The 20,811-nt window shown below is 36.7% G+C and overlaps 1 protein-coding gene across 1 annotated transcript in view; it reads right to left on the bottom strand.

Annotated features, from left to right (window-relative positions):
* Positions 1-1,383: 1,383 nt before the first annotated feature.
* The window catches only part of TDRD9 (tudor domain containing 9), a 58,788-nt gene continuing 39,360 nt past the window's right edge, over positions 1,384-20,811 (bottom strand). Inside the window, 15 exon segments of the mRNA XM_055818345.1 lie at positions 1,384-2,181; positions 3,453-3,525; positions 6,371-6,480; positions 7,549-7,687; positions 8,382-8,478; positions 8,637-8,746; positions 9,128-9,198; positions 10,215-10,376; positions 10,813-11,073; positions 12,972-13,062; positions 14,834-14,954; positions 14,957-15,050; positions 16,449-16,560; positions 18,204-18,232; positions 19,987-20,094. Of these exon segments, the coding sequence (XP_055674320.1) occupies positions 2,092-2,181; positions 3,453-3,525; positions 6,371-6,480; positions 7,549-7,687; positions 8,382-8,478; positions 8,637-8,746; positions 9,128-9,198; positions 10,215-10,376; positions 10,813-11,073; positions 12,972-13,062; positions 14,834-14,954; positions 14,957-15,050; positions 16,449-16,560; positions 18,204-18,232; positions 19,987-20,094 (1,668 nt within the window). The 3' untranslated portion in view covers positions 1,384-2,091.

Here is a 20,811-nt window from a genome sequence, read left to right as displayed (position 1 = left end):
CTAAAAAATCATGGTAAGGGAAATCTCATTCTGCTATATGTTGGCGAGCACCTGGAGATAAGAGGAATCTTGACAAGCAGTCATGGCTTTTTTCTTATGGAAGTAACCCCTGGAACACACAAGGTTGACTGGGATTATGCCTATAGCCATGCAAAGATGCTACTATATTACAGAATACTTCTTTCTCCAGTGCTCCATAATCTTAACCTTGAAAGGAGAAATCCTGAAGCTGTTTACCTTAAACTTGTCTAAGTGATTTTGCAATGCTGTTGAAAGGTAAATCAAACAACAAAACACAACTGCTGCTTTTGAAACGTTAATACTACATTTTCATCGGGCAATAAATAACATTTCACAGCAAGGCTGACTTGTAACATTTCCTTCAAGGATAATTTGTCATGTATCACGTCTGCAGGCACATGATGTACCCAGACAAAACTGGGAGCTCTTCAGATTTAATACACAGTTCTCATTTCTCAATTGACATGGGGCAGGTTATGGGTTACTGGGCATGCGGTGGAGTTAGCATTATTTACTCCTCTCATCATAAGGACGAGAGCAGAAACCTTTCGGTTTTATTATGACATGAGCGATTACAGAGAGCACCTGTTTTGTACTGAAAGCGTAACAACGCGCAGCAGACCTTCCCGGGAAGCAGCAGCACGCCTGTAACCCGGCAGATGGCAGCGCCCACACACCGGGACACGCTGTCAAGAGAATCGAAAAATGTTTTTGGAAAAACAGTTCTATTCCTCTCAACTCTCAGTTTCAGTGTTGCTTATGAGGAATCACAGTGAGTTACAGTATTTATATCACGCCTTTTGCTATTACCAAGTTACCTTTGCCTACAGAAATTCCCATCATTAACAAGCAAAGATTTGACATTCTGCCTATTTCATTTGCTCCTAAAGGTGTTTAACTGCAACACTTGATTTGCATACAACATACCTGAGAAATACCGTTGTCTAAGCCACTGAGATGCCATTTTTCTATTAAACCTATGTCACTATATGAATTATGATTTTTTTTTCTAATTCACAAGGATTATGGGTCTAAGGAAGTAACGCTTACTATGAAGCTACTGAAATTGCCTATTACTTAGTTGCCCCTCTGTTTCAGTACAGCCTAAAATAATTTCTTACTTTAAACATTCCCTTATTTTCCCCAAATCTGCCACTTTTTTTATGGTGACCATTGATTCCATCCGTTCTTCAGAGGATGACTGGATATTAAGTAATCTTCAAATCACTGAGTGAACAGTGAAAAGACTACTATTTTTCCATATACTATTTTTGTATTCATCCATTTCATGAATGCAATCACATACCATTAATAAGTAGATTTAGCTTTCATTAAGCATGACCGCACAACAGAGGAGACAAATACATTTTATTTCAATTTTGCATTTTCTTCTGAAACCACTGACCTAATTTTTAGGACTGAAGAACTCACAGGTAAAAATCTGAGGAAAGGATGAAACAAAGGTTTTGTGAATACATCCTTCTGCTATACAGGAAAAGAAAACATATGTTACATTTTGCTGTATGAAACATTAATGGAAAAATTGTATCCAGTATAGGAAGGTTTAGTTTGGATCAGAATATAACTCAGATCATCAGTTTCCTCTGACTTCCAGGTTTCTGTTAAGAAAAACCCCAAACACCTTTGTAGTATGGCTTTTAAAAAAATTAACAACAAAAAAATGGGAAAATGCAACTTGCTGCTGAAGACAAAAAGACCATGCCCATGGCTTATGAGCTTTTAGATGGAAAATGAACAGCTACATCTAGATTTACTTTGTCTTTCACATACCTTGTGAGAAATCTGCTCGGAAGTATTATTAACAAGAAAACTGCATCCAGCTTTAACATCAGTTTGTTTTATGAATGAACTTGTCTGCTCTAGGTCAGCAAACCTTAACTGTTAAAAAAAAACCCCAACAATTAACATACTCCAAACTGTGTTTTAGCCCACTTCATGCTATCTTAAGGAACAGTTTTGTAAAACAAGCATCCAAAGGTTATATAGAAGACAGAAGTAATTTTTAGACTAGTTGTAATACCTTGTCCTCTGAAAGACTTCTAGAAATACTTAAACATTCAACTTAACAAGCTTATGTAGCTGATAATTTATTCTCTCATGCTGCTTTTCAGACTTGTCAATAATACACTGAGAATCCACCTAATCAAAAGAAGCAAGATGAAAGTCAGAATGCATTCTTAATAATGACTTCCTATATAACATTAAGGAAAAGAGTCTTCAAAAGTTTTGACAGTTTCAAACCATGCAGGAATTTTAAATCCGTGCCACACGTTTCAACATAAGAGCCAGTACTATAAAATACTGTATCTCACTGTTTGCCCGAGTCAGAATAATATACCACAATCAATTCCAAAGCATTATAGGTAATATTTTATGTGATGATGTAAGAAAGATGTCCTGAGATTCTTCAGACTTCAGAGGCAGCTGGGAAAATCCTGATCCAAGGCCTATATTATTAACTTGTAATAAAAGCTAAACACCAGTATAACTGTATAGGAGATTATCTTCATAATACCAGGGATAACTGAATTTGAAATATGGAAACAGAAATAATTACTGCCTTAACTCAAAGTATGTCACAAGAACTAAGCCCTCAGTGAACGACTACTAGAAGAAGTAAGTGCACTTGTGTACTTGGTCACTGTTGTCAATCTTTTCAACAGGAGAGACGTAACTCCCTCATTCATGTGCCTCAGAGTGGGACAGACACAGGGAGGGTGCGTGCAGAAATCTTACTCCTGCACTCAATAAATCCATGCCTCTTTTTAATTAAGACAATGCACTTGTTCATCAGGAAATCTAGTGGCCTGCAGAGGCCCTTCCAGAAAGGCAAGATCTCAAACCAAGTAGGGTTTTGAGAAAACTGCCCTCCTAATCTGATCCCACCACATGCATTCTAAAGCAAGCCATATTTCTACCTGCTTAAAAGGGAAAAGCCACCTGAAAGCACAGCAACCCAAAACAAAACTAAAATGCACTGCATTCAGACAAATCCCAAACAAGAAAAACTTATCCATCTTCTTCTGTTAGGCCATGGTTGCTGAACAGAAAGAATACAAAATTTTAACTTCCAACAAACGTAAAGTTGCCTTTACAACCTCTCTCAACTTAAAAAACCTGAAATGTTCTGTTTGAAAAGGCTAAGTATTTGTATACACAAAGTTATTGTGTATGTATATGGATACACAAACAAGTGAAATACAAAAATAGGGTATCAATAGAGACTGATGTATACACAACAGTTCTTATACCTTAAAAATTCAACTCTACAGTGCTTTCAGTATTTTTCAGTTTAATACTCAAAAATGACACCCTTCCAAAGGAAACTGTCCCTTTGACCACTCTTAACTGTACTGGGGTACTCCAACTACTCTTCTTAAGGAAAAAACCAATTATCTTTATACCCTTACCTGATTCCATGCAAATGGCTTCTCATATGACGTAGGAACAATTACATCCCGAGGTTTTGATTTGCAAATTAAACTGAAATTACACAAAACCAGCCTTAAGAAATAAAACTTGTATTTAATTAATTATAAAAAGGAATTTTTATATTAGATACAATTAGGCATTTACAAGGTGTCTGTGCTGAAGGGAATCTTACATTTCCTTGTTAGTCCAGTTTGATTTGTTCACTTCTCTGTACTTTGCCCCTCTAGCGTAAAAAGTCAAAACCCAAATTTTCATAGGGACATTAAGTGTATCAGTATGTATTTTCTTTTAAAGAAAACAATGATTTATTTGTTTTTAATTCACGAAGTACTAGAACTTGCAACTGCCATTTATTCTGCAAGTCTTACGCATGCTTATTCACTAGAAAGTATAATCCAGCTATTTTTAGGATATTTTGTTTTGCATGACAACTCAATTACCATAGATTGCCTGTCTGCTCTAGTTACTTCCTCAAGCTGTGCCATGTACAACAGTAGTAGACTTTAATTAATTCTGTCTAAATGTGTTTTTCAAACAGTGATTTTAGTCTTAAGCAGTGGTGACATTGTAAGTACAACTACCTTTCGAAAAATAGAAAAAAGTTACGAAGACTGTCCAGGCTAAATTTTTACCTACATACTCTTTATTAATAAAAGGTTAGCATTTTTCCAAGACAAAAAAAAGTACAATCAGAAAAAATATTCAAAACGAATAAAGATCTTACACAAATGAAAAGAAGACACCATGACAGTAATCAGATTGTCTCTTCATGCAAAAAGGTAAAAAATATAAAATAAGATAAAATTAAAACATTAGAAAAAGTAGCCACAGGATTACTGGAACAGAATCAGTGAAAGTACAAAGATTCAAAGAGAGAAAATGCTACCACAGAAACGTATAAAACCCTAAAGGAAAAAAAGCCCAGAATGTTGAGAATGACTTGAGTCAGGCAGTCAGCACTGACTGAACTGGGTAACACGCCACTGGGGAACACACACTGAGGGCCTGCACAGGCTGCTCCTTCCGTTCCCGACTGGCTGTAAACGTCTGAACAATCAACCTACAATAGGTGCCCAAACCAGTAGCAAGCATCCACATGTCTAAAGAAGGAGCAGTGACACTTTTGTGCCTTCAATCTAGCATGTAAGCGTTGATGTCCAAGCACAAGCTCCTACTATTGTCACAGTCACCTTCCGAGAGGTTTTGTTTCTTTCTGCCTATCCACTTTTCTTGACTTCTCCATACACTTGTTTCCACATGAATCACGCAAGCAAACTTAATTCAGCTTTGAAGTCTAAACATGGTAATACATGGCAGTGTCCAAAGGCAATGCAGACACCAACTGGCCTGAGGTACTTGGACACAAACAGGAAATTAAATATTGCATCAGTGGTACACTCAGCAGCTGGCATTTTACCAGGAGTTTTGCAGACATTAGTGGCGAACAGTTTACCAGCAGCCTGCACTGGTGCCCCTTAAGCTGACAGCACAAGCAGCGTGCATCTCTGCATCTGTGATGCATCTGCGTCACAGCCTTTACGAAACTGTACCACTTTCTGGAGGCACCCATAAGCCACTGCAAGAGCTGGCTTGAAGCTGCCATGACTCAGAGAGAAAAGCAGCTGACCCACTGGCAGCACACACAGTGTAACACCCCCAAAAATAATCATCTTGTTCCCTTGTCATATCCAACATGTCTGCTGGTCAGCTAACATATAGCTCCACATCTTCTAGCATTTCTTTACGCTCTTTTAATTTCACTTCCACTGCCTCAAAGGTAAGGCTGACTCCCCCTACACTTGTTAATTCACTAGAAAATGCACCACAGTACTTTCTTATAAGTTTTGGAAATAAGAAATATGGGTACTTGCTTTCAACTAAAGACCATGTAAGCTTTTTCACAGATGGAAAGAAAAAAAAAGAAAAGTCAACTGAGTGAGTACATTCAAAAACAAGAACAACCTGAAAACTCAGCATAAACAGCTACTCTGACAATCATTTTGATAACCTAGGGTAAGGGCAGCTAAGCTTAAAAGCTTCTGATCTTTATCAACATGAGGAGCTGCCCCACTCTGGCATACAGTTACTTTAGAAAAGCTCTGCTGGCAAAAAAGGGCCGTATTTCAGAGAGGAGGCCAATCCTGGAGAGCATAACATAACTTAATTCATAGCTGAGCCACAGCTTATTTAAATCTGTTCGGTACACAGCCAGGTAAGGATGAAAAGAGTCTACCGATGATACAGACAGCACTGAAATGCACACTATGTTTACAAACAAGCATGCTCAGCAGTGGCAGACATTAGAAGGAGCTGTTACATGGGATACTTCATTGAACTAGCTCCCCCAAACACTTCATCAGGACTATCTGCACTGACTCACTCGTCTTTTCAGAACCACTGCTTCAGTTACAAGAGGCCTGCTGGAAAAAGAGGCTGGTGGCTCTACTCCAATTCATTAGTTAACCTGGAAGTTCCAGCAATTAACTGGGCCAACACCTATGCTACACAGGTCTGTTGAGGAAGGAAAGGCAGCAGACAATTCAAATTTCATGTACAGGGTGAAAGAACTGTAAATCCTTCGGCACTCTTATGCCATGGGACTTTATTAGCTTTGTCCTGGGTGAATGAAGCAAAGATACACCTCAGAACCTGCAGAACAGGTTTTACAGTCGAAGTTGTATGACTCTTAAGTGATCAGGCTTCCCTGAAGAACCAGTGCTTCCACATGAAGTCTAAAGTTGAGTATACCGCTTTACAAATAAACAAAGTAAATGAAATGCATCATTAAATGTGAACATGTATTTCTTCCCCAAAGCCTAATCTGAGCTATGCTTCAAGCAATCATTTGTTTTTGCTGAGACTGAAACAGAAGATCTTATTTCTACAAAATTATTACCATAGAAGTTTCTGACGAACGTTTTCCTGCAGCTGTGTCATCCTCTCTTGCCCAGAAGGCGCTGCACATTCAGAAAGCACCTGATTAATGGCTGTCCTCAGGACATTTATCTGCAAAAATACCAGTAACTAAATATAATGCACTCTATACCAGCACTATTTTGAGTTGGTTGTTGCACCCATAGCACTGAGCTTCAACTGGAATGTTATTGACATAAGCAAAAACATCTGAAGCTTTAGAAACACTTCTTGCTCCAGATGCATCTCTGCTGGTCAAAGACATTAACATTCAGCCACTTGATATCACAGTCTTCAAAGGTTACTCAGATAGGCCATAAAACATACAGGCTACCACTTGCCTGGATATTTTGAACACAGAATTCCTTCTGTAAAAGTTTTAAGGATTTTTCTCTATCTGTCCGTAATTTTCACATGCACAACAGCTTGGAGTTACCATTCTGGCTAAGGTGTCGTGAATTTAGACATCACCCACACAAGTCACTGCTTTCAGAAAACAACAGCTCACAGATATGTGCACCAGCATGTTCGCTGTGTCCTTAAAATGCATCTAGAAAGCACTGGTCATCACCTAACATACCTGCTCTGTACACAGAAACTAATCAGGGCATGTGAGGTCCTTCACCGTCTAAAACACATCTCAATGTGAAGCACAGGTCAAATACAGTTTACTGTCCTGCGTAACAGAGCACATGCTTTCCTCACACATACTTCCTTCTGACAGATCTCTGTCTGCAAGCTGCAAAAAGGCTTTAATGAGGAATAAGGGTTTTTTATTGTTTGTTTGTTTGATCTGCTTCTAAGGAAGCAGCTTGATACAGATGACTTATCAGACCTGTAAAATCAAAATGAAGACTGCAAACCAGTAACGTTAGGCTGATCAGTAAAACCTGCAATAACTAAGAACATAAACAAGTACTGACATCCTATTAGTGCAAAATCGAAGCTTTTGTTTTGAAAAATGTACAATGTATTGCGCTATAGCCTTGTATTTTGTTCAGAGTGTATGGAGGGGGTAACTTTTTTTCTGATAAGATTCCAAGGTTATAAACAGACAGTACACTTAAAAAATCCAAACCCACACTCTAATAGTTAACAAGCTCCGATGCAACAAATTTTACTTCATTCCTACTATAGCAAAAATTCTTAGGCATGTTTTACCTCCAAGATGTCTTCCACTCCAAAATGCACATCAAATGTCAGCTCCATGTCATTTTCTGGTAGCAGTGGAACGCCACAAGTCTGACTCCCGCCCAAACCACACAGAACACCAGTAAAGCACTTTCCACTTTTATCAACCCTATACAAAAAAGAAAGAAAACAGTCTTACCTAGAGATGATGAAACTAAACTTATATGAAGACAGACCTAAATGAACTTGTCTAAGCCATGCCAAGCAAGATGGAGGTGTTTTAAAGAAGCTAAAACAACTGAGAGGTATTCACACCTAGTCATACTGTTTTGTTGTTGGAGTTTTTTTAATATAGTGATTAAACAAAACTAAAATTCCGGTTATGAAAACATATACTTGTAAAACTTGAAAAAAATCATACATATGCAAAATGAAAGTTTAATTAAAGAAAGCAAGCTTCACTATGTTGAAATTACAGTCTACATACACAAGAATTTTTTTTCAAAAAACAGCAATGCAACTGCCAGAACTTGTGGTTTTACAAAAATCACACAAGTTCCTTTCCTCATGTAGGTTTAAAACTTGCGTAGTTCTACAGTTCACCTGCCTAGGCTTCCAGCACGACTAGCAGGACCTGTATTGTCTTGTTGTGAGTCTAGAGGCTGCAGCACCCATTCTTAACTACAGAAAGGAAGTTATCTTAGCTACGTACTATGCTAAAACTGATAAAAGATAGAAGAATTACATGAACAGGAAGAGAATACACTGAATGCTGAAAGCAGAGCAAAAAAACCTCACCAGTTAGTGAGGGTCCTAAAAAAAAAAAAAAGAAAAAACCACCACTTCTAAAAATGCATGAATACCTGAGTTCTATAGCAGGAGCAAACAGCATACTGAGAAGTGCAAGCAGGCCAGGAATAGGAGGCATCAAAGATGCTTCCCCTAACAACACAGCAGATCCTGTCACAAAAAATCCCCAAAAAGCTTAGGAGTATTAATGAAAACAAAACCTCAAAAAGATGTAACTTAGAACTACAGTGACATATTTACTCATAGAACTATTCATACAAAAACCACAAGTCTAGACAAAATGTCCAAACATTTCTGTTAAGCATTACCAGTCTCATTTGTTAATAAAGAAGCAGCAACCAACAACTGCTGAAAGCAATCTTGTGGAGCATCATGGATGACAACAGAATTTATGCTGTTCTTTTGTATGAAACCACTTCTAAGGAGAAAGCAAAAGAAATATTTTCAACATTAAAAAACAAAAAAACCATACAAACATGTAAGAAAATATTTCAAATTCACAATGCAACCACAGTGGATAGCAGTTATTGGGTGAAGATTACCTCAACACCATTTAGCAGATGTATATGTTGGTTAATAAAATCTCTCTGTAAGACATTACCTTTAATAAAACTATTCTTAAAATTTTTCATAGCAATAGCATGCATATTAATGCAATTCAGGCCTGACTATTTCAGTCTTTTCTACGAATAAAATCTCTGCAAAAATCTGCAAGAATAACTAGGATCATTTTTGCCTATTTATTAAAAATAACAGCTGAGAACATGCCTATAGTTCACAGTAAAAAGTCTTTTTATACCTGGGCTGGGATATTCTAGTCATACCATAGCATTCTACCTCCTAAGGACTGAGTGGACCAAAAAGTGTTACCTTCAAAAAGAGAATGAACAAATGATATTCTAGTTAGCCAGCACCTTGGACCTCTCCAAATCAAAGTCCTTTAAAAATGAAAACCAAAACCGCGTGTATTGAGCAACACTGAATTGATAAATTGGTATCAGCATTTTCCCCCCCCATTTTATGCAAGCTTTGTTTGTTGAGACACCTAAAAAAAAAATATGTATTTTCACAGGTGCTTGAGATTCATGACTCTTCTCTGGCATAAAAACCACAAGTTCAGACCTAACAAAATCAGGTCATTTTTGTTTACATGAGCAGATCTTTAGGTGCTGAAAATATCTCACTTTATAAAAGCCAACAGTTAAACAGGATTACTCCTGAGCATGAATAGGTGCTTGAAAGGTTGAAACTGTGAGGTCTGAAATGGGAAAAGAATTATAATGTAGATGAGGCTTTACTTGTAATCAGAATGCAGAACAGGACACACATTTTCACATTTCATATTCCAGCTTTGTAGTGACTAGGTATCTGAAAATACGTAAGTAAGAATAAATTCTGAGTTTGGAACTGGCAGTGGAAGAAACATCCACTGTTTCATTATCATCAGTATCTGCTTAGGAATATCACTAGCTGAGGAAGAATGGAACATTGTGTATAGTAATAACCATGTTTAAATTTTCTGAGAAATTGATAGGGTTGTAATCTTACTTTTTACCTTAGCTTATATAATGAAGGCTATCATGTGTGGAAACATTATGTTTAGTTTTATCTTTATTCTGCAGTGTTTCAAAGTACTGCCTTAGAATGTATTAAGAGTAATTGGTTCACTCAGCTCTTAGGATATACTTCAAAACTGTTAAAAGCTGCAACAGACTAGTCCACTATGCTGGTCCCATTATGGTTTTCTACCAACAGAAAGTATAACGTACTACAAAAGGCATCAAATATGGTTTGGTTATTAAAGGTCCTTTCAGTCTTTATCTCCATTCAAACAGTGTGAGAAGCGGGGTCAATTAATGACATACCAGAAAGAACACTCAAGTTACCTTGTGGGTTGGTGCATTAGATTTACTGTCTGAAAAGCAGTTTAACCACCTTTCAGTTTGACGCTTTTCTTCCTTTCTTGAAGATACAAGCATTTTCTTTTCTTTCTTTGCTTGGTCCAAAAATAATTCCTTGAGCAATTCAAAGATAATAATAATGGAAGACTGTTAAAACCATGAAAAAGCTCCGATTTAAAAACATTTTACAGAAAAGGTCCTATACAAAGAACATGCATACTCGCATATAAATACAAACCCTAATGTTCTTCTCTTTCAGATATGTGAAACATAAAAAGGGAAGACAGTTAAAACTATGAAGCAGTTATACTTTTTCCAAGTTTCAAAAAACAGTGGCACAGTTCAATTGATGCAATTATCTCCTGGGAAAAAAAGGTGTCTCAAACTAGCAACGCTTTTGGCCAACAGCTCATTATGAATTATGCACACACACACAAATAAACTGTCCCATTCAAGTATTAATCTTGTTTAATCCCATGGCACTAGTCAAGACTTCAGCTCAACTTCTCAGAACTTCAGACAGCCTGAGCTGAAATAAATTAGTATAAGCAAAGCAGAAGCAGCTTACTGAATACATACATACCTGTGATTCATCTGATTCTTCTGCTAGCTCAGCATAACATTCTTCAGTAAGTATATCTTGGATATTCACAAGCTTTTCACTCCTTGAAAGATGGAAAACATCCACATGCAGAACACCATGCACAACTGAATTCACCTTCATTAGATTATTAGAGCCATGTACTAGTGAGGCAAATCTCTCGTTAGCAGCAGAAGTCCAGCACTGCCCACGCACAAGAGATTCTGCAGATGGATGCATCTTGCACATCTTGAATTCTAAAGCCTAAAGCAAAACCATGGAAGCCTCAGTAGAGAATCAGCCCAAAAATCTATCATTTTTTTTCAGAATGTTTGAATTAATAGCTATAAATGACTTCATAATAATTGCTGTGGCTTATGTTAATTCCTATGACTGCTTTAAAGCTACTGACATAATTTCTATTCTGTCACTGCCAATGCAACTGCACATTACATCTATCACTTCAATAATGTATACAGTTGCTAATGAATCAGAGCAAACAGAGCATAAATAAAACATAATTTGGTAGTAGTTCACCATCCACATTAGAATCTTAGGGGTGTAGAAGTGTCTTCTCTGACAAAGGCTTCACAATCCACAGTTCTTTTCTACTAAGGTAACAGAAAACTTGGCAAGACCACTGCAGCTATTCTGTTCCTGGCAGGCAAGAGTAATTAAGCTCTTATTTAACCCCCTTCCACAATCACTATCTGTAATTCTGTCTTCGAATGATTCTATCCAGTCATTAAAACTTGTAATTAAAAGATTAGGCCTAAAGCAGAAAGAGATCCCTTTAATACAAGTGAAGAAAACACAAAAAAGGAAGCTTCTTGCCAAAAGTAATTCTACTTATTTTTTTAATCAATTAAGAAAGAAAACCAAACAAAATTAGCCCTGTCAAGATTTAATACTAAAAAGAGATAAAGAAAATAATATACTTTTGCTTCCTTTTCCATTCTCATCATTAAACACTTCAGATAAAGTTAGTATGATACACCTGTTTCAAATAGCTTAAAAATATCTGAATGAGGACTGAAAAGCTGCATTTCACTTGAAGTCTAGTTATTTTATTTGTAAAAATAGCTCAAGAGAATTATTTATCTAAAAAATTAGCTATAAAGTCCTTCATATTTGTGTTTCAGATCACTATTTAATTACCAAGACAGTTCTGTCTAAAAATATCCAAGTAAAGCCTATAGTTTAAAGAATAGCAAAGCAGCACAAAGGAAAGACAACCTCTAGCTTTGCAAAATTTAACCAGGTATCCCAAGTGCATTTGTCCTGTAACTAAGTGTAGCAGAGCAGGAGCCTTGATGGTGCAAAAATACTCTGCACAGTAACTGCACGCAAGATACTTGCCACTGTAAACTTGTGCCACGCAGACAAGAAGAGACACTACGCTGCCACTTGCCCATAGTAGAAGCAGCTAGGTTTAAGCAGAGAATGATAGATTAAACTAGTCATTGATGGTTTCTTCTCTCTAGGCTGTACAGACCTCTGCCATTTGCTCAGAGGTTCTTCAGGCTAAAGCAAAGCTGATCTACTGCTCAGCCTGTTACTCCTGAGCTTTGCATATAAGCAGGCAATAGTAGAGGAACCAGAACAACATTCTCCTAGTAGGAAGATCTACTTCTCATAGAACTGATGGACAGCAAAGGAACCAATAACCAAAAGCAACAAGCAGCAGAAGGCAGTTAGAGCAATTTCCTCTCTCCTTCCACTGTTCCTGTAATTACAGGTGGGAAACAGACCACACAATGTTGCCCCTGCAGACACAGGACTCATTCAAACATTCAGCTAAAAAAAAACACCCAAAGCGAATACTCGGGTTTTTTTTTTACATCTCGTCAGGCAGCAAGTTCAGACTTTTGGGGTTTTTTTCCCCTCTAGCACATGCCCCCAAAACCAAAAGGCTGGATAATATTTCTCTACAATCAAATACATTAAATGCAATTCAGTTACACACAAGAACTACTGCTCCGTGCATACACATCTGTGGAAAACATTTATCTACCTATTAATGATTTGTAGGTACTCCCACTAGCAAAACACATGTTTTTTCTTTATTATTCTCAAAAGCATTATGATTTGGTGTGCACTTCTGTTTGCCTGACCAGACACGAAGATACCTATCAAGCAGCAGCAAGTAGGATCACCCCTACCTGGAAGGGATGCTCTCGAAGACATTGTGGAATGTTTTTTAATGTCTTCAAAGGCACTTTTGATCTATTGCCATAATCCACAAAAAAAAACCTGGAAAAAGAATCATGAGAATCTGCAGAGATTCCACAACATTAAAAGTGCTACTTATAACAGCAAGGAAAGGGTCAACCCAAGTTTAAGATTGTCTTGTACTGTAATTATTATCAAATGAAATGCAAGTAAATTCAGAGTCTGAAAAACATGCAAATGAAGTCATATCAAAAATAGTAGGTAAGATTTTATCATGTCTATTATTTGATCCTTTGGCTTAAACATCCACTGGTAATGCCAATGATCTGCTAAATCTAGAAAAGGCTTATTTCTCTGAAAGGCTCTCATTCTCTCCCTGCAATTTAATCTGTACAACCTTACTTCTTAAACAGTGAGTGATACTACCTAATAACTACTTTAAGATAAGCAAATACTAACGTGGATCCAGTGATTTATAAATGCAAAAGAGAGAAGAGACTAGCACTGTTATTCACTAGTTTTCCATGACTTTGAACAGATGACAATGTTCAGTATTAACTCTCTAGGGGTGACACCCAGCTATGTTAAGAAATCAAGAAATTCAAAGGAGGAATGGGCTGTGCAAAGGGCAATCTTACAAAAGTAATAATAATAAAAAAAATCTGTCCTGAACTGCTCAAAAGAAAAGTACTGGCCTGAGAAATGAATACTAATCTTTATCTATGGTGCTGATTTCCATAACTAAATCTCAGCACAAAAAGCCAAAGTATTCTGATGAATTTGCTGATGATATAGAACTCTGCAACATAAACAGTGATACAAAAACCAAAACCCCAAACAAACAAACAAACAAAGTCACACTGAATGGACCTGAGAACTCAACCAGAATAGGCAAAACCAGATGGGATGAAGTAAAAGATCACATCCTTTGGAATTTTTAACAATTTCTGCTATAAATACTCTATAATTATTTATAAATTCTAATGATTTGGAAATTACCAAGGAGACAATACTGACTGCAAGATGACAAGAGGTGGCCCCATGAAATAAAAACAACAACCTATGAGAAGGCAAACGTGGCATCTGCCATATGAAATATTTTTGAATGCAGATAAGAAACACTGTGTTGGAAAAGGAATACTAGCATCATTGCAGAAGCAAAAGCAGAACTAAGTACAGGAGCATGTGTAATTCTGCTTCAGAAAACTGAGGTCAAAACAAAATTGGAGTGAGATGGAGACCAGGTGAGCAGAGAGTCAATGCCGTATGTGAGATGAGAAAGACTGCAGCTTGCTTCCATCAGCAAAACTAAGTCCAGTAAGAAAAAAAAGAGGGGAAAACTGCAGGGGAAGGGAAAAGAGGAAGAAAAGTAGAAATACTGGCAGAAGAACAAGCTCAGATGAACTGGCCACAAATGACTTAAAACTACCGATACAACAGGGGCAAGAAACTTACTTTTCAGATGGATCTCAATGTATCTATGAAGAATTGATGGGGCTGCTGCCAGCAATGCAGCACTGGACTGATCTAGGCATTCCTTACTGTGCTCTCCAAGTTACTGGAGATTTTAGTCTTTCTTTTGTTTTGCTCTGCTTCAGCACACAAAATACTTTACTGTATCAACAACAGCCTCTCAATTTAATACTAAAATATTCCTGTGTTCTGGAAAAAAATAATTCATCTGTTCTAGCAGCATGCTATTAAGGTTTTATTTTAGTTCTAGTTCTACAGATTTCTTTACTGGAATATTTATAATTTGAATGAACACAGTGCTTTGTAAAAAATAAAAGCATAGCTTGAAGACTGTTAACCCAATTACATCCTACCAATTCAGTATGACATAATCTATTACTGTACCTCAGCAAAATCTTCACAAACATGCAGAATACTAGCTCTATAGTATACTCCATTTTCCACATCAGGGAATGGTGCCAGACAAATCAAGCCCAGATGTGGATACACTGGCAAATCATCAGGTTCTGGCAGTTGATTTCAGTAGTTAGAGCCTGGAGTACAGTCCTGTTTTTTTCATCTGTCCTGTAACCCCAGAAGTGTCCAGCTTCTACTACCTGAAAGTATAAAAATTAGACAATATTGGATTTCATATTGTTTTATTCTTCTACATCAAATACAAAACACATCTAAGCAAAACACATGAAAGCACTTCTACTCCTGACACACACAGAGAAATGTTCTCATCCTGCAGTACTGCAGTGAGGCATTTCTCTCATAATTAGACATTATTTAAAAATGTTTATTTGCTGTGCAACTGCAATACAATTTTCATCTGAATAGATACTGATGTAAGCATTACTAAATCAGAAAGTTAAGACACTGCTTCCATTTTTCTAAACCAAATTAATGTGCACAAAGGTATACAGTTATTAGACAGATACATACAGATATGGTGCACTTTTCTTGTTAGTGAAAGAATACCAGTTAGCTATGTTTCTCAGCAAGTCAGCACTGTTACTGTTATAATTACCCATCCTTTAGGAAACTGAGAAGAACACACCACTATTTAAATCAAATTGAACAAAGTAAGCAATCTTTTCAAATGGCTTACTAAACTCATGTAACATTTCTGATCTTGTATCTAATGCTCATGATAAAAAAAGAATCTTTATTTACAATACATACCATCATTAAATCTGGTGTATTAAATAGAAGAAGCATAGATAGCTATGTGATTGGAATACATCTGATCAAATCCATTAACATTTTTGATCCAAGAGGCTTAGCTGAATAAAATGAAGAAAATATTCTTTTCTGCACTTGCAAAACATGTCACTACTATCAAGAGTTGTTTTAATGCTTCAGCCTATAATTTCCACTACCAGTGGTTTGGATTTTAAAATTTATTTTTATTTCAGCAGCATACATATTGCTTGCTATTATTCAATTTGTTGAGAAGATAACGGTTAACACAAGATATAAATATTCTCAGCTTCAGAAATGAGAAGTCATATATATGTACATAATTTTTTCCTAATGCACTCTCTTTTATGCATGCAATATTTTCCCTGAATGAACATACAGTATTGTTAATTCCTCTCATTTATCACCTCTAGTTTCTGAAGAAATTGCCACTTAATAACCGCCAGGTAAACGGCCCAAATACCTACTGATTCTCGTTTCTACAGTGTACACAAATATACTACCTCTCCCTTTAATCCTCTTTACATTTATGCCTATTTCCAGCTAGTATTTATTGCCAACAAATCCCACAATTTTTTAATGTGCAAACAGATTTCAATGTTTGCAATTTATTTGCAACATGCAAGTACTGTTTAACAACCACTAAAAGTAAAACCCAGAATATTCTCCATACCTCTTACAGATACCCCTGTGCTAAAAACATTATTAGCACCCACTCTTTTAATTTAAGCTTGTCAGATAATCAGTACCTAGATAACTTTGCAGAAATGAGTATTAGATACGACAATTCAGGTACAGAACATTCTTACCTCTGTTATCTTGATGCACAGATAACTACCTGGGATCACCTCTGGCTGCTGCAAAGCATCAAATGGAATCTCCACAGGCCCCACTGTCTGCTTCTGACAGTCCACATACACTCTAAAAAGTGTATTGAATGAAGATGCTAAATACTTCACTCACAATCAAAAACTCAAGAGTTCTTTTTTTTTTTTTTTTCTTTCATTTGCTTCCCAAGGTGTCCCTAGGGCATGTTTATGTACCTAACGATTTTTATTTAGAAATACATTAATTCAATTAGAACATAAAATAACCAAGCAGAACCAGAATACTATGGAGAAACAAACTGTTTGAATTCCACTATGACCAAACACAGAAAGGTACATACCAAGACACAACTTTGCCATCAATTTAATAGAAATCCAAAGAATTAAGGTTAAATAGTGAGACTCTTTGCTATGGCATGCCTTCTAAGCTTATTTTTTAAAAATAAATTAGGTACACTACAGCACAAAAATAAATTCAGCATATTTTTAAAATAAATACAATATTCTATTTAAGTGATAAAAGTTAAAAACTTTAAATTAAGCCTCAGCCTAGGAGACTTCTTTGAGTCCTTCAGGATTTTTCACAAAGATTAAATGCTGTTTTGGCACAGTGAAACTGCTAAATTTTTTTTATTAAGAGTTAAATACAATTCACTGGAAGTATTCACCTGCACATTAAGCTTTCCAGTTGATTCCTGTCTTCCTATTTTAGATTTCTTATTTTAAAATATTAAAATGCCTGCAGGTCAATCAGAAGGCAGGTGGATTACTATTTTAGCAAGTCATTTGCATGACCTGAAGCTGAGAATCAGACAGCATATAGTAACATGTGCCAGATTATTCTAGCAAAAGCAGCTGCAGACCAACTACACTGCATTCTTCATCAGTATTTTCTATTATGCCTCCCCACCTTATGCTGTTACATTTCCCCCCAGTTTCTGTTATACTCCTCCTCCCTCCCTTTCTTTTATGTCCCCAAACGCCACTCCTTATTTATTTTGGTTCTAGCAATCTCAACATTGTCTCTAGCATGACCAGAAATTACCGTGTACATCCCTGTTTCCACATGCCAAAGCCAAATAAACTAGAATCTTAAAAGAAGACAGTATATATTGAGTTCTCTCAATAAAATATCTCTAACTATAAAGAAATATTTAAGACAAACATGTTACTTCTAGTCCTGCAAAAAAATTCTGATCATTTAAAGTTTATACACCTGTTCTTCGAATGTAACATGTCTTCCTTGGTGACACTCCCTGATAACCTAGAAGGGCAGGACTAGCTCCTAGATTTCTGAAGGGTGTTGAAAGTAACTTGTTAACACAGGTCATGAGCCAAACAGGGCTCTTCTGTATCTGCTATTTGTGAACAATGTAGAACTTGTTATGGAAGTGATAATCAACAGCAGCCTGGGCTGGAGCAACAAGGAAAGAGGGGAGCTCAAGATCCTGAGAATGGGTAAGACAAGTAGCAGAATACACGTCCCAAAATCTAGGACAGCATAGTTGGGGAGTTGGGATTCCATGGGAAGCTGCAGAATCTCCACCTTCAGTGCTTTTTCCAAACCCAAGGGGATGAAGGCCTAAGAAACATGGTCTGAATTCACTGTTAATCCTGCTTTGACCACATCACCAGACTACGTGACTTCATGAGGTCTCCTCCAAACTGAATTATTAAATGATTTTGTTACTCTTCTTCAATTTTAATCCTAAACCCACCACAAACCAACAAAGTTACTGGAACTGCAACACCTTTTCAAAGGCATTCTGTTAAGAATGATGTTCCGGTTAAATATATTGGATTGTAAAGTATAATGCATTCTATAGGTGGTATATAGTCAAGTATAACGGATTATGACTTTAACAGATATGACCAAGGCAACAAGAGTTAATCACTCATTTCACAATTTCGTAAGCTAAACTAGCTTGAAAACTAGCTCTACAAAGCAACAGAATAGCCTTCTCCTACCTTTAACACCTGCCTCACTCAGGAGGCAGATGAGATCCAACATAAAAGGGCACATGCTGTCAGAAGCAAAGCAAGACTACAGCAACACCAGCTTACATCAGTTTAAGGCTGTAGTTTCACAAATATTAATATGCTGCTGCAGCCAGATATCAATTTCTCTATCTTTTTTCCATCATCTCTTACAGGAGATCTTGCTTTAATACAGAATCACAGAATTCCTAACTAGCAAGTTCAAACTCCTAGACGTTGAACTGTTTTTCAGAGGCAATACAACTGTCAATTCTTGAATAATCTGATAAGAAAGAACAGCTTGGTTTTAGAAAATCTTCATATGCCTTGAAGTTACAGTACCAAGATCAGCTGCTGGTCAAAAATATGGTCTAGCTCAGTCTGCAGAAACTGCCTCAAGGCAAGATGATTTAGAGAGACCATAAAGTAGGAGGAATAACTGCCTTCTATCTCTTTGGGACACACCATTAGGAGCATCACATGGCTATAAGAAGACTGCCAAATTGACAGCTTGAGGAACTTGCAGCACTTGTGACCAAGGGGATCACTTATACTGATGAAGACACAGGGCCTACTTCTTCCTTCTTCAAGATAACAAGCAGTTGATATATAAGCAGATCAAGAGTTAAAGTAAATAGCTCCTTAAATCTAACAGTTTAATCAATGTTGCTCTGGCAAGACTGATCTTGTCTTTCTTTCACAAGATTGAGTTGCTTTGCTTCAATATTCTTAAATAATGTTTAAAACTCCAAAAATATACATAAATGTGTTTGTGCATGCATATTGTCATGCCAGCATCTCCTTCAACTAGCCTCTCTTCTTGGGTAAGCAGTAAGGCACACAAAAAAATTCCTTCTCAGTACGCTTTGAGTTTCTCTCCTGCCTTTTCATCTATCTTCTCTTGTGCCAATACAAGTCTATTTTTTGAGGCTCACTGATTTGCACGTTTGTTTTCTTTAAGCATAGGTCACTGTGATTTTACAGTGTTACGTCTAGTTCAGATACACCAAATATTTTCCTACTACAGATTATGTACCATTTTGCAGAAAATCAACACAGCCATTTCCAACTTGCACTTATTCAATCAGGCAGGAAGAAATTCCTAGAAGATAAAAAAGCATAGTGCAATACCTGAATAACCTTAAAAGCAACAAGCATGTATGCCAAGCACTATCAAGCTGGAGATTACTAATATTGAAGTTGCAACACTTCATAAAATACTAATTAAAAAGTACCCTTGGTAGTCCCTGTTCTATTCTTCACATCTTCTATTAGTTTTATGGAAGTTGTTTGCCTGGGCAAGTTCAGCAATCAAACGCAAGGAGGCAGTTCTCAGTAGTTCTTCTAAAACTGACCACCCACACAACATTTATCATATTGAAAGAAAGGGAGATGGGAGAGACGACAACTTACCAGGTGAAGATCAGAGTAGATTATTATTTCTGTCCTTGCCCAAGACAGAACAAAACTTGAAAATACTGCCCAAACACTACATATTTTTACTACTTGATGCTTTATCAAGTCACCCCCCTTCTTAACATACCAGTACAGTGGTTTTTGGATCTTAGCCATCAAGGTATCTCACAGCAATTTTTTCATCACATTTTCCACAAGTAAAGTAGTTTGGATATAAAGCACCAGCTATTACAACCTGAAGTCAAGAAAATATTTTGTAATATGCAGTAGATTATGTTCAGTTTCTTGAAAAGAGATATGCCAGCAACATAAAGATACTAACAAATCTTCATACGAAGATTTTTTCCTACATTTTTTCTAGACATTACTGTAATTGTGGACTACATGTTAATTCATGCAAATCCTTAGAAACATACCTTCATGAAGAGATTAATTTTCTAGAACAATCGTACAACACTAATATTATGTATGCAGACTTGCTCTATGAAAACTAATTGTTAGCCCTGATTTCAAGAGCACGCTCAATTTCAAGTAAGTTTACACAAAATAACTACAAGAAAACTGTTCTGTTTCCATGTTACAACTTACAGTATTTAAAAATTCAGCTCTGAAAAGTTCACTGCTTACATTTAAGCCAACTACCAATGAAACAATAAGCAGGTCTGAAAATAAAATCACTACTAATCAGTCCAAATAAACCAAGAAGTTTATTTGGAAATTTGACAAACTTACAGTAGCTGAAAGACATCTAACCCACTCCCCACCCACCCACCCCCAATAACCAACAAGCACTCGGAACAAGTAAAAACAGCATTTTCAAAACTGTTAGTTCTTAGCCTTCCCACACAAACCATCTTTCTTTAAAGTATGCAGTTTAACTCATCTCAGTATGACTTGGTTTTATTTTGATGAACTGTCAGAAGTGAAGGGACAGACAGAGAGCCAACTTAGT

The sequence above is a fragment of the Falco peregrinus genome, chromosome 1 (assembly GCF_023634155.1).
Source record: "Falco peregrinus isolate bFalPer1 chromosome 1, bFalPer1.pri, whole genome shotgun sequence".
NCBI lineage: Eukaryota > Metazoa > Chordata > Aves > Falconiformes > Falconidae > Falco > Falco peregrinus.
The sequence above is the reverse complement of the archived record's forward strand: the minus strand, read 5'-3'. Positions and strand labels throughout refer to the sequence as shown.